This window comes from Cotesia typhae, unplaced genomic scaffold (genome assembly GCF_013202065.1).
Source record: "Cotesia typhae breed Kobodo isofemale line unplaced genomic scaffold, CoteBio_Ctyphae scaffold_13, whole genome shotgun sequence".
NCBI lineage: Eukaryota > Metazoa > Arthropoda > Insecta > Hymenoptera > Braconidae > Cotesia > Cotesia typhae.
The window spans coordinates 7646998-7660687 of record NW_027423774.1 but is presented as its reverse complement, the minus strand read 5'-3'; the positions used below and the strand labels follow the sequence as shown (position 1 = coordinate 7660687).

At 28.0% G+C, this 13690-nt stretch overlaps 1 protein-coding gene across 3 annotated transcripts in view; it reads left to right on the top strand.

Annotated features, from left to right (window-relative positions):
- Positions 1-13690, top strand: part of LOC141535542 (very long chain fatty acid elongase 7) — a 73165-nt gene that overhangs the window by 37721 nt on the left and 21754 nt on the right. For 2 of the 3 annotated variants that reach the window (XM_074255509.1, XM_074255508.1), the window contains exons 3-5: positions 2281-2364; positions 2475-2746; positions 2815-2845. In XM_074255509.1, coding sequence (XP_074111610.1) covers positions 2316-2364; positions 2475-2746; positions 2815-2845 — 352 coding nt within the window. In that variant the 5' untranslated portion in view covers positions 2281-2315. Of the gene's footprint in view, positions 1-2280; positions 2365-2474; positions 2747-2814; positions 6537-13690 lie in introns of those variants that run through there. The other variant, XM_074255510.1, reaches the window with a different exon arrangement.

Sequence of the window (13690 nt, the reverse complement as noted above, 5' to 3'; positions counted from 1 at the left end):
ACGCTATACGAACGCTGGAGAAATTGTAATGTCACGAGTTTCATTAACCAAATGTATAGATCTAAAATACTGATTTCAGTCTCCTTGCCCTTGAGTAGAATTTGGAGACTGAAATGAGTTTTCTAACTTTGACTCAGGCGAGCAGTAGCTTCACAAATGAGGAGAAGAAGGAGTCCCACACATCATGCAATCATTTTTTAAGTACGAAATGATAAATATCAAAGTCTAAATTTACAATTATTATACTTTAACATTTTCGACATTCACATAGCGAATATTACTGTTTGGAATAGTATTTTCGCCACGTAAATAATAAATTCCATAGTATTTAAATTCTATAGTATTAAAATCACGATTTTACTGTTTGAAATGATATTTTTTTCAGTTGATCATTACTTATTATAAATCGAATAATGTAAAAGTCCCAATTATTGACAGGGGTCTAAATATTGACACCCTCAATTATTCTTAAATGTATTTAAATATCTGTAATAAAAATAGCTATCATATAAATTTTTATTTAATTGTAATTTATTAAAAAATTGAAAAAAAATTACTAGTTCAAAATATTAAATATTAATGATTAAAAAAAATAAAGTCAGTACCAGTTCATCAAACTAGTTTACGAGCGTCTATTTTCTTAACAACTTTGGTTAGAAAATCATTTTTTTTAAATGCTGAGTTTTAAATAATTTCTTTATCTAATTATTAAGATCTTTTTTTTTTTAATTGACAATATATGAAAAATTTATAAAATTAAATAATCGAAATTAATTGCATGCTTTACAATATTTTAATAATGGGTGTCAATAACTAGTTCATAATTTTTAAGTTGAATCTCATATTGACAGCCAGTCGACAGCGTTATATGACCCTTTTTTTACTTTAATCTAAAAAATTTGCTGTAAGAGCTTGAACTCTTCTGATTCAATGAATTATTTTTGAATTAATTTTTACCTTTTTAATAGTAATTAATCATTTATAGGAATTATTATTAATAAAATTTAATAATATTGATTATTTAATAATAAGTCGATAAATAAAAATAAGCCGATAATTTGACACATGCACATTATAGGTGTCATTAATTGGGGCTAAGGTATGTCAATAATTAGATTAATCAGTTTTTTAACCTGTCAATAATTGGTGTATCCGGATAATCTAATTAATGATTTAAAATTAATTAGTAGATATCACTGATTATCATTTTTAAAAAATAAAATTGATTAGTAACAACATTACTTGAGACATTACCACAAATAAAATTCAACGATATTGACATTTGATTGCTTAAAAAAAAAATGAAATCATAATTGTCTCTTATAGTGTCAATAGTTGGGGCTTTTACCTTATTATTTATTACAGTTTACTTATTTGTGTGTAAAAAATGAGTATTGCTATTAACCCTGATTAAAGAACCGAATTAAACCGAATTAACAACACTGGAAACAGAATTAAACAGAATTGGAAAACCAATTCTGTTTAATTCTGTTTCCATTGTTGTTAATTCGGTTTTTTAATCAGGGAATATATAATATTTTAACCAAATTTTGAAACTTCAGTTTTTTACATTCAAAGTTAAAGTAAAATCTTCGAAAATTTTATTGAGACCAAAACTGGACTTAGTTAATGTTTTCAACTGTAAACTGACGAAATTCTATGTTCCATGAAATCGTAAAATTAACCTACTCTTAGTAGGCTGAAGTACCGCAAAAAATGTGTTCAAAGCGATCCTAGGTTTTGGAGGTTGAAAATATTATTTTAAAACACTAATTTTGGCCTCCATACCCTATTTTGAATACATTGAGGGTCGAAATAGTATTTCTCATTCAGCGGTAGGCACATCATCAAAAGAAAGTAGGCTTTTGAGACTCGAATTAGTGTTTTAATTTTGACTCGGGTTGACTTCTAAACATAAAATTATCGTGAATTATACATGTACACGATTCACGGTGAAATATATTAAATTTAAACCTCCTAAATTGAACACGACATTTGGTAAAATTTTTACACGAAAATTGTAACACCGACTCACTTACACTACACCATTATTGCTTTATTTGGTTAAAAAAATAAACGACGTTTATCAATTCTTGAATTTGTTAGGTTACTAGAAAATAATAATGATGAGCTTAAATAATTATCTAAGTGAGAAGTCATTTGCGATACAACTTGACTGCAGTTCTAATAAATTTTTTATACGTTCCAAATATCAATTCGGAAATTTATACATGTACTTTTGAAAATTATTTTTAATAATCATGATATTTATATTTGCAGGTTTTACTGTTGAAAAGCATCAAAACGCTTACAATATGCCCGGAATCGTTGATTGGTACCGTGACCTTATGCAAAATAAAATTGGTAATTATGCTTATTAAACCTATTTATTATTCAATGTTAGTGGAAGAAATGAAAATTCACGTTATAATTATTATTATTTTAATTATTTATTTATGGACTTTTTTTTCTAGATAAACGAACTGAAGATTGGTTTCTCGTTACCGGGCCTGGTCCATTATTAATGATTTTTGTAACTTACATTTACTTTAGCACATCAGCGGGTCCAAAGTATATGAGAGATAAGAAACCGTACTCTCTTAAACATGTTTTAATAATCTATAATTTCATTCAAGTAGTTTTAAGTTGTACATTAGTTTATGAAGGTCTTGCAAGTGGTTGGTGGAATGATTATAGTTTCGGATGTCAACCAGTGGATAGGTCAATGAGTCCAAAAGCTTTAAGGGTGAGAATATAAGTTTTATTTATTAATATCTAAAATTGCATGAATTGAAATAACGAATTTTCTTTTAGATGGCCCGAGCTGTTTGGCTGTATTATATTTGTAAGCTTATTGAACTTGCCGACACAGTATTTTTTGTTCTTCGTAAGAAGCAACGACAGATATCATTTCTTCACGTATGGCATCATTCTATTATGATAGTGACAGCTTGGATTGGAGTAAGATTTTTCCCAGGTGGTCATGCTACTCTCCTTGGTGTCATTAACTCTTTCATTCATATTCTTATGTATTCATATTATATGTTGTCGGCATTTGGCCCACATATGGAAAAATATCTTTGGTGGAAAAGACATCTCACGACATTGCAACTTGTGCAATTTTTCCTTATATTCATACATAATTTTCAACAATTTACGTTGGGGTGTGATTTTCCGAAAACACTTACAGGATTACTGTGTTTTAATGCAGGATTCTTTACGTATTTGTTCGGCTCGTTTTACGTTAAGACTTACTTATCGTCAAGATCCAAAAAAACTAAAAGAATAAGTAACGCTCAATTAACTTCCAATGACAAAAACGACTGATCAAAATGTGACTAAGTAAGAATAGTACGTACTTTTATTATTATAATTATTATTAACAATTAATAATAATAATAACAAAAAAATAAAAATAAAAAAAAAAAAATAATAATAATAATAATAATAATAATAATAATAACATCCGGAGACGCTTATGCACCTTTTGTCGGCATGTCCAGTGCTGGCGAGAGGTGCATATATCCAGCGTCACAATGCTGCCCTGAGAGTACTGTACTACTATCTTCGTCATTGCTACGGTATTGACGTGACACCAGTGCTGCCTTATCTGCCAGGAGATATTCCCCAGGTTGTTGAGAATGACAGTTGCAAAATTTATTGGAACATGCCATTTGCAACAACCCGGCGGATAGATCACAACAAACCTGATATTGTGCTCTTCGACAAGGCAACTCGTGACATTTATGTCATTGAGTTCTCGGCCCCGGCTGAATACAACATCTCAGCCAAAGAAGATCACAAAAGACAAATATATCAGGATCTCCTGTTTGAAATTGGCAAACTTTACCCAGGTCACCGTGTCAAGCTTGTCGTCCTGATTGTTGGCGTCCTAGGAGGGATGAAACAGTCTTTTGTATCCTCACTTGCCAAAGTTCCAGCTTGCTCATCAAAAGCTGAGTTCTTGGCAGTCAGGATGCAGAAGGCTGTTATACTAGGCTCCCTCCGTCTACTTAGGGAAATGACTTTGGCCTGCTGTGATCACTAACCGCCTTGTTGTGCGGAGTGGTCCAGCAGTAACGGATGGAGCTCAGGCTGGGCCCTCGGAGAATCGGACTCCGGGGATAACCCCCCTGAGCATTTAATAACAAAATAATAATAATAATAATAATAATAATAATAATAATAATAATAAATGTAGTGATTATACTCTCCAAAATATCAATCGTAGATAACTTAACAATCGATTCGATAATTAAATTGAGTGAATTCGAAAATATTTTATACGTATTTCATGTGTTTAGCTGTTAACTTAATTAACAATTAAATTGATTTAATTAGAAGCATTACTATAAATATAGTTTTTCATAATACTTAGTTATCAGATTGAAACGAAAGAATTCTCAGAATGAAGTCTGTTTAAATTTAATCTTTTGTAATCGACAAGATATCTTGATTGAATATTAACGTAGCAAAAAATTTGAATAATTAGTTATTGTCGATAAGAATTATAACTGTGTAAAATGGAATAGTGTTTAATTTATATTTCAATGTTTTTTCACTCCATTCAAGCCAAAAAAAGTCAAATTTATATTTTCACGATAGAATAAAATTACAATTCGATTTGTAATACAGAAGCCACTGTTATTGATACCAAACTGAAAAAATTACTGATTCAAATCATTTTTTTATCATTTATAATAATTCTTATTATCTTAAAGATGATTTTCAATTTAAAGAATTATTGATATCTTAAAGAAATTGATTGGATAAGCAATGATCAATAAACTCAACCGAAAATGTTAATTTTCGTGACTAAGTTTAACGAATAAGAAAAAATGTTATTGAAAAATTAATACATGAATTGCACCTATTAAGAGTTCATTCAAACTGAAAAGTATATTGTGTTTGACTTATTTTTATCAAATTGCATTATCTACAAGATTAAACGTAAAGTAGAAATCGATGTTATCTTTTGAAAGCAATAGAAACATTTCTTATTACAATAAAATAGATCTAAAAACACTAGAAGCTATAAATAAATGAGAATTTGAAAAATATTACCGTTACTCGTCAAAGTTAACTATTGACATAATCTGTTAAAATTTATAAATACATTTATAGATAATTCATTGAATTTTCAATAATTCATTCGTTTAACAATTTTTATGAAGAAAATAATTGATTTTTCACAACTGTGACTGCAATGATTTCGTTATGTTTATACATGAACTCATATTCGAATTGTTATTATCTGTAGGAATAGCCTGGCAAAGTTGTCTATTGGCTTCCTTATGGAAGCATTTATATTGAAATAATGAAAAGGCAATTAATTATACATTTTTATGATTATTTAATTTACAACTAAACAAATTCGTTTAAAACTTCAGGTTGAAAGTTCAGAACTTCTAAACTTAAAAATTTCAACAATTACCTGCAAAATTAAGTAATATCATTCAATTTAAGTATATGACATAAAAAAATCATTAATAATTGATATTTTAATTGTAGTTCGACAATTTTTGTAAGGTATTTCAATTTATCATTTTTAATTAAGTTTTGAGATAATTCCTTACTAGTCGACGAATTACAATATATTCATATAAATATATATACACGAAAATAAAATTATAGGAATTTTTCCTATACATCATAAGAATGATTCTCTAAATGTTATAGGAGTTGTTCCTATACTATTATGGGAATGGTTTTCATAAGAATACAAGAATAGTTCCCATGATTGATGGAAAGTATCCCCGTACTATTAAGAAATGAATATTTTTTATGTTCATGAAAAAAAAAAATTTCAGCAAATGAAACTTATTTTCGCCAAACAAAAATAATTTACACTAATGTCTGAATAAATATTTCTATGATATTATAGGAACCATTCTTGTAATTGTGAGTACAATTTCCATAATAAATGATTGTAATTCCTATACGAGTATACGAAAAAATTTCATAAAAATATGAGGAGTTCCTATATTTTTCTTTTCGTAGATATAATTTTAATAAACAATTTATTCAAACACAATTGTCGTAGAGTTCCAGAAAAAAAATTTACCGAATTGCAGTTTCACTGCAACTCAACTGTATTTTTTTTCGTGTGACTCAATTATTTATTAAGTTAAATTTTATGCATATTATTTATGTGACTATGATTAATAATATAAGTATTGAAACTCATTAGTACATTCAATTTGGATGATTTTAGTTGGACAGAATAATTTTGATCGGTTCAAAAAATAATACCCGAACTTTACATTTCCGTATAATTACAATGCGGAAACATATAATTTGATTATTAAAAAAGCAATATGCTTTACAAGCCAAAATAGAATTGCCTTAGCAAAAGAGAAGTTATCTATCTTACTTATAACGTTATAAATAGTTTTGATTTTAGAACAACTTAAATCCGAAAAACTAAGTATACAATCGTAATTATTTTAATTTTTTTTACCCTTTTTTTTATAAATATACTATTTTTAATTAATTTGTATTCAAAAAATAGAATATTTAACCAATTTAATTAAAAAGAGTTGTGACAGCTTATGAAAAAATGTATCTGATATTATTTTAAAAAAATATGCATTCACTAATATGTTTAATATTAATAAATATTTATCTTTTTACAAAATGAAACTAACATTTGTACAATTATTTCAAAACTTTTTATGTTTATGGGTATGGGGGAAAGAAAGATCAATTTATTTTCATCTATATAGAATAAAATAAAAATATATTTTTGGTATCTGATATATTATATTCTTTATATAAATGTGTAATGTACTACACTAATGCATAAAATTTAGTAGAAAATCGACATGAAAAATTTATTGAGCTCGTAACTCTTTAAGCTCATTAACTATGTAATAAGTCAAAAATATAGTTTTTGTTTGTTTTATTTTTTTTTGTCAAGCTTTCCAAGCTCTGAGATTTTTGACGGTAAAAATTTGGAAGTTGTTCTAAAAAACCTCTTATTCAAAACCTTTCCTTCAAGAACCTAATTTTCTAAGCAATCCTTTAATTTTATCGCAGTTTAAATAATTAGCCGATTCTAATTTTATTATAAGCAAATCTAAGTTGAGTCAAACTTTGTCAAATGTATTAGACTGTATTTCATTAAAAAAAATTCTATCAAAATTTCGGTGGGGCTTACATTTACACCCCTACTAGGTGTGTGCCAACATTTGACTGAAAATAGAAAGAATAACTTATCAAGACTTACAACCATCGAGGTTTCGTAGAAACTCACTGTTCATCAATTGACCTGAAGCAAATACCATCTTGATTTTCTTTAAAATTTCCAACTTTCATTTCGGGAAATTAGAAGGTAAGTATATTTACATTCTATATTTATTAGTAAAGAATGTCAATATCGTATTATCTACACGATAAATATGCTAATTGCCAATTCGTCGAATTTATCGAATCACGGTGCGTCGCATATTCACTGTCGTGGTCGATCGCTATAAGGTCAGGACTGTGAGACCCGAGCAGTCATCACTTCCGGTAATTCTTATTAGTTATAAACTCCTTTTTGCAACACTTTATTACAATATATAAAACATTACAGAAATAATCACTATTTTTAAATGAATATTTTATTCATACCTGGTTACAAATAATTAATTGATTATTAGTCTTGAGTATAGTAATTAGTAATGATAATCATAATTTCTGCTGTTACTCTGGCTGATATCTAATTGTTTAAAAAGTTATTGTTTCTAGTCTGATTTTCAGGACAAGAGTTTTGAGATGAAGTCGAGCGACTTGTGTATCTCCATGCATAGTACTCGAGTGGATATTTTTGATGATAAGAGTTGAAAACACAGTGCTGGCATAGAGTGATTGACGGAGAGATGTTACAAGACGTAAGAATACAATTAGTTTAATTAGAACCTTGCCTTTATTAGAAGTTATGCGTCTGTACAGAAAAGATATTGCATATTTTTGTTGAATACAGTCTGTGTTAAAAATTTTTTGTCTTAGAACAACATAAAGTGTGTTACTTTTGTTGTTAAGTTTCAACACAAATTTTATGTTGACCTTATTCAACACAGAAATTGTTTTGATTTTACCCAATTTTTTTTTTTTTTTTTTTTTGTGTTGGTGATTTAATATGGCTTTAGACACTTTTATGTTAGAATAAAAACGAAAGATTTTAGGCCCAAAAATAAGTATTTATTATATTATAAAACTAACATTAAATATACATTTAAGTTCTTCACTTTTAAAAACATTCAAAAGTATTTTTACTACAAAATTACGAGATTATAATTTTTCGTTACTTATCGGAGTGTCTTTTATAAAATTATCAGCTCCTCAATTTTACTCAATCCCTCCAAACCCTCAAGTTGGTTCTCCATAGAACGTAATTGATTTTTCACTGATTCCTCATTTGTAAATTTTAATTCTCTCTTAACATTTTGCATTTGTAATTTCAAATCTTTTTTTTGTAATAATTTTTTCTTTTTTTCATTAAACTCTCGCTTCATATAAAGCTTATGATCTCATATCTTTTTTTTAGCTCTATTAACTTGTTTTCGATTCTTTTTTTTTATAAAGCTTCCAGTATATCATCAACAGTGCTGCAGATTGGAGTATTTTCATCACATTGCATTTTACGTTTTCTTTTTCTTACGTTGCTGAAGCAAGATTTTTGAAAAGCTTTTTCGAACTCATCAGAGATTCATTTTTTAGATGGGGAACCAGTTAATCTTTTTTCTGAGTCGATAAGTTTCGTTTCAGTAACAGAGTGTAGTGATAAGTCAATGACTCTAAAATTTAATTATTATTTGATTATGCAATAATAATAATTGCTGAATAGATTGATATTTACAAAACTCCACTGTCATTTAAAATATCTTGTATATTTTGTATAATATATTAAATCAAGATAAAAAATTAAACTTACCATTAGTCATGGACTCAGTTGACAAAATAACAACATTTGGAACGAAAAATTGATTACTAACTTCATCGTAATCATTAACTAACTTGTTAAAGGTCTGTAGCAGGTCTTTTTATCCTAAGTCATCAGTACTTTATAAATTTAAATTAGAATCTAATAGTAAGTCCAATAAAATTGTGTTATTGTCTTCCAAATTCTTGCTCAAAAAACTATTTTCGTGAACATCTTCTAAATATTTTTCACGGCCTACGTATGCTAAATTATAAGAATATTGATTAATAAATAACATAAAGAAAAAATTTATTTCTGTCATAAACGCTAAACTTAGATTTAGTAATCTATACTACCACACCGTTGCTTCAATTTGTTTCCACGAATCAAAAAGTCCTTGTAGTTCGATATCACCATCCCATGAACCATTTACTTCTATTCTCTTGAGCAACTCTAAAGTATCTGAAGATATCAAATCAGATTCAAATTCTTTCAATCAATCTTGTTTTTTTTTGTTTCTCAAAATCAGCATTCTCATTTGTGTGGAATTTTCATCATTCGATTCAGAAAAACTCTTCTTTTTAATAGTCCCGTGAAAAAATATTCTGATCAGACCTGATATGGCCTGATATGGACCGTTCATATCAGGCCTGATATAGAAATTGACCATATCAGACATGATATGGCCTGATCAGGGCTGATATGGCTATATTAAGATGTAGACAAACCTGAAGCATAAATAATATTTATCATTTCTGATTTTATTTTGTTGCTTAGAAAATATGAATGTCACTAATTCGTAATAAATACAAAATTTATTTTAGTTGCAAGTACAACTTTATTCAAAAACAGATACGTTCTGTCATAGAGTATCAAAGACTTTTAATACTAGTTTCAACAGTACGGAACATGTGATTGCTCCATGGTGATGTCTTTGTAACTAACTAATATGGTGTCAGATTTATAAATATTTAATGGGTGTTTTAAATTTGTTTTTAATTAGATTTCATAATAAATATGTAAATTATACACAAAAGATTTTTTCATTTGGCATAATATTGCATGAAAAATAATAACAATTTCAATTTCATATTGTATTTGAAAAAAAAAAATTTACTTTATGTAAATTATAAACCGGGTAAAAAATGGTAACCAATTGGTTCTACGATAACAGTAATTTTTTTTTTTAAGTTTGTTAAAAATGTTGAGTAATTCGAAAAATATTTAAAATTTATTTATTCTTACTCAATTAATAAAAAAATTAATTTTATAAATAAAAAATTCTAAAATATCAATTTCTCAATTAAAAAAAAAATTTTGTGAAAAAAATGAACAGTACACCATTAATTGAAGAGTTTTTAGAGCAACTTTGAAAATTTTTTTCTAAATTTATACATTTTACCATTTTTATAATTTATACCGTAAATCTGCCATAAAATATGTTAATTAAAAAAATTAAAAATGTAAATTTTCCGATTCTTAGACTTAAAAAACCTAGTGACCATGTAACAGAAATATCACTCAGACTTGGCTTTATTTGATAATACTGTCAAATCCGGCCTAATAAAATCATATCAGAACATGTAACAAAATTATAAATTTTTATGTGCAAAAATTGACGGGCATATCAAATTATATCAGGCCATATCAGAATATATCAACAAATCATATATTGATATATCAAAAAAGTTTGGAAAATCCAAAAATGCACGACTCATCATGCTCATTTAATTATGAAATATTAATAAAATAAAATAGCTATCCAATTATTTGTCAATAAATAACGAAAATAATGAAAAAAAAAAAAAAACACGAGTCGTGCAAAATAAAAAGAAAAAAAAAATTTTTACAATAACAACTGTACTAGGAAAGTGATGCACAGGCGCCCCTGGTGGAATAAAATGTACATAATATTTATAGATATAGGTATATCACCATCCATGTTAATTTTACACGGATATATATAGATATACAGTCTTGTAGTTTTCGTTTTTTATTAATTGCAATTAAACGACACTGAATTAATTAATCATTCGCATTTAGTGACTTACAATCGTCGATTAGAATTTAAAAAAAAAATTTAACTCAAATAATGGATTTTTTCACAAGTTACAGTGTTTCCGGGTTTCACACATGACGGACAGGAAAATTTTTTGACCTATTTTGGTGTTTTTTTCAAATTCTATTGCTGTAAATCAATTTTTAAAAAGTATGGAATTAATCTCCATTAAATTATCTCGATAATAGTATGCAAAATATCTTGATTCCGTGAACTAACAAGGCTATAATAATAAAAATAGCCGCCAAAATGAGGCGAAAAAAATTTTTCGATCGTAAAGCACTCTCTGATGCTTCGCATCATGAGTCGTGCAATTATATCAACACAGATCAAATTATATCAGGCCAGATCAAATCATATCAAGCCTGATCAAGCTATGTCAGGCCTGATATGGCCAATTTCCATATCAGGTCATATCAGGACCTATCAAAAATTATATATGGACATATCAAATCATATCAAGTCTGATATAATTATATCAAAAATTTTGATATAGTCATGTCAGGACATATCAAGTCTGATTAGAATATTTTTTCACGGGATCTTATTTACAATATTATAATCGACTGAATTGGCATTAAAGGGATATAACCCGGCAGCACGAAATCCGTTTTTAATAATAGTTTTGAAATCAATAGACCTTCTAAAGCTTGTTTGAGGACCGGAGCAAACATCCATTTTTTAAAATCGACTATATTATTATCAATTTAGTGTTTTCTTACTTCTTTGGCATATGCCGCTTTCAAAGGTCGAAATAATAAAACATTCAAAGGCTGAATGATGTGTGTTGCATTGGGATAAAGCGATATTAATTCTATGTCATTGTTCTTGCAAAATTTTATAACTGGCAAAGTACAATGTGACGAATGCCCATCGACGTAAAGGACTACAGGAAATATACAATTTTTTTCTTTAAGCCATTTGACAAAAACATTTTTTATGAAATCATAAAATCTTTCAGAAGACATCCATCCACTCTCTGTATGCCCTACAGCCCATACTTTCGGTATATTATTTAAAACATTTTTCCATGGAGTAGTTTTACAGTCGAACATTACCATCGGAGAAGCCATTTCACCGGATACCGATACTGTAATTAAAATTGTGACAGGCTTTGTCCCTAGCGCTAACGACTTGATACAGGGCTTTTGCTTCCATTTTTTGATAACACTGTATTATCTTTTGGGACTAACATAAACGCACTTTCATCTAAATTAAATATTCTTTCAGGTTCAATAGAAAATAATTTTTTTTTTCAATAAAGTTACTGGGGTACACGATTTTTTAGTTCTTTTAATTAATTTTTTTATTTTACTACTCTTTTGGCACAACTTTTTATTATTTTTATTACAGTGAGATGTAGATTGATTATCAGAAATCTTTATCCTGGGCTTAGGCATTGTTCAATAGTATGAATTAAAATATTTTAATCTTTTATCTTTGAGATTCTTAATAACTACTATGATATCATTACATGTTATGGGACTTAGAAATATTGTTTTGCTATTTTTATTAATTACTTCATCACTTCTACCAACAGGTTTCTTGATTTTTTTTTGTTAGATTAGTTCCAATATCATTAAAAAATTTTACAGAACTATTTGCTATATCGTCCTTACGTATCTTTTTTACTTTAATTTCCATTAGGTATTCAATGTCATCACTTTCTTTTGGTTTCTTACCTATTTTATTGTTAACATATTACCATAGCTTCTTTGTGTCATTTTTATTTTTAGTTACTATTTTGCACTCGAATAATTTTTTACAGTATGCTCTATATTCATTTTTTAATTTACAGTTTTTTTTATCAAGTTGCCAAGTTTTAAATAATCTTTCCTCGGTATTACAAGACTTAATGAGACTTAGTGTTATCCAATTTTTACGTTGTTTTGTTAGCTTTCTGATCCTAGGTTTTAATTTAGACTTATCAATTATATTTTTGATTTCATTTATAATTAATCTAGGATTAAACTTATTGTGGATTTGCACCTGTAGTCCAAGTATTGCCAGTGAATTTTTGAGAACCGGTATGTTGGCGCTAGTGGCGGATACTTTAACTGCATTTTCCTTAGTTCTAACGAATCTATCTACTTTCACTTGTGACTCTACCAGGTTGACATTTTCCATGATACATTGTTTTATATGGTCTGCAGTCTTGAAGCATTCCATTGTTTCCTGTGTTAGTCTAACTGTCAGGTCGGTATTGTTCTTGATTTGAATGATTTTCCCATCCCTCAATTTGACTGTGTTAGAAGATGGCGGTTGAACAGTTAATACAGTAGAATAGGATGGCTTTGTAGTCACAACTATATTTTATTTTAGTATCTGTACTTAAGAAGAAATTTCTTCTCTTACAGTTTCACTAACTATTGATGATATTGATTCATTTATCAACTTCTTTATTTCATCATTTATCTGCTGCGACACTGTATTCAAAATGTCCTGCATTAAATTTTTAATCTGGTTATACTGATGTTCAATCACATATTCTAGTCGATCCGTTAAGCCTTGTTTTATATATCTCTTATTTAGTAGGTGTGAGTAAGCTGTGTTCATTCTATTGTATTTAACCATAACATCAACCATAGCAGATACTATTTGGGATGTTTTTTGTGTGGATCCTCTTATATTGGCAAAAATATTCTCTATAAATATTCATGGTGACATCTCACTTTGAGGTCCATCTGATTAACATTTTCAAGACTCAGAAGAGGTCCTGTAAAAAA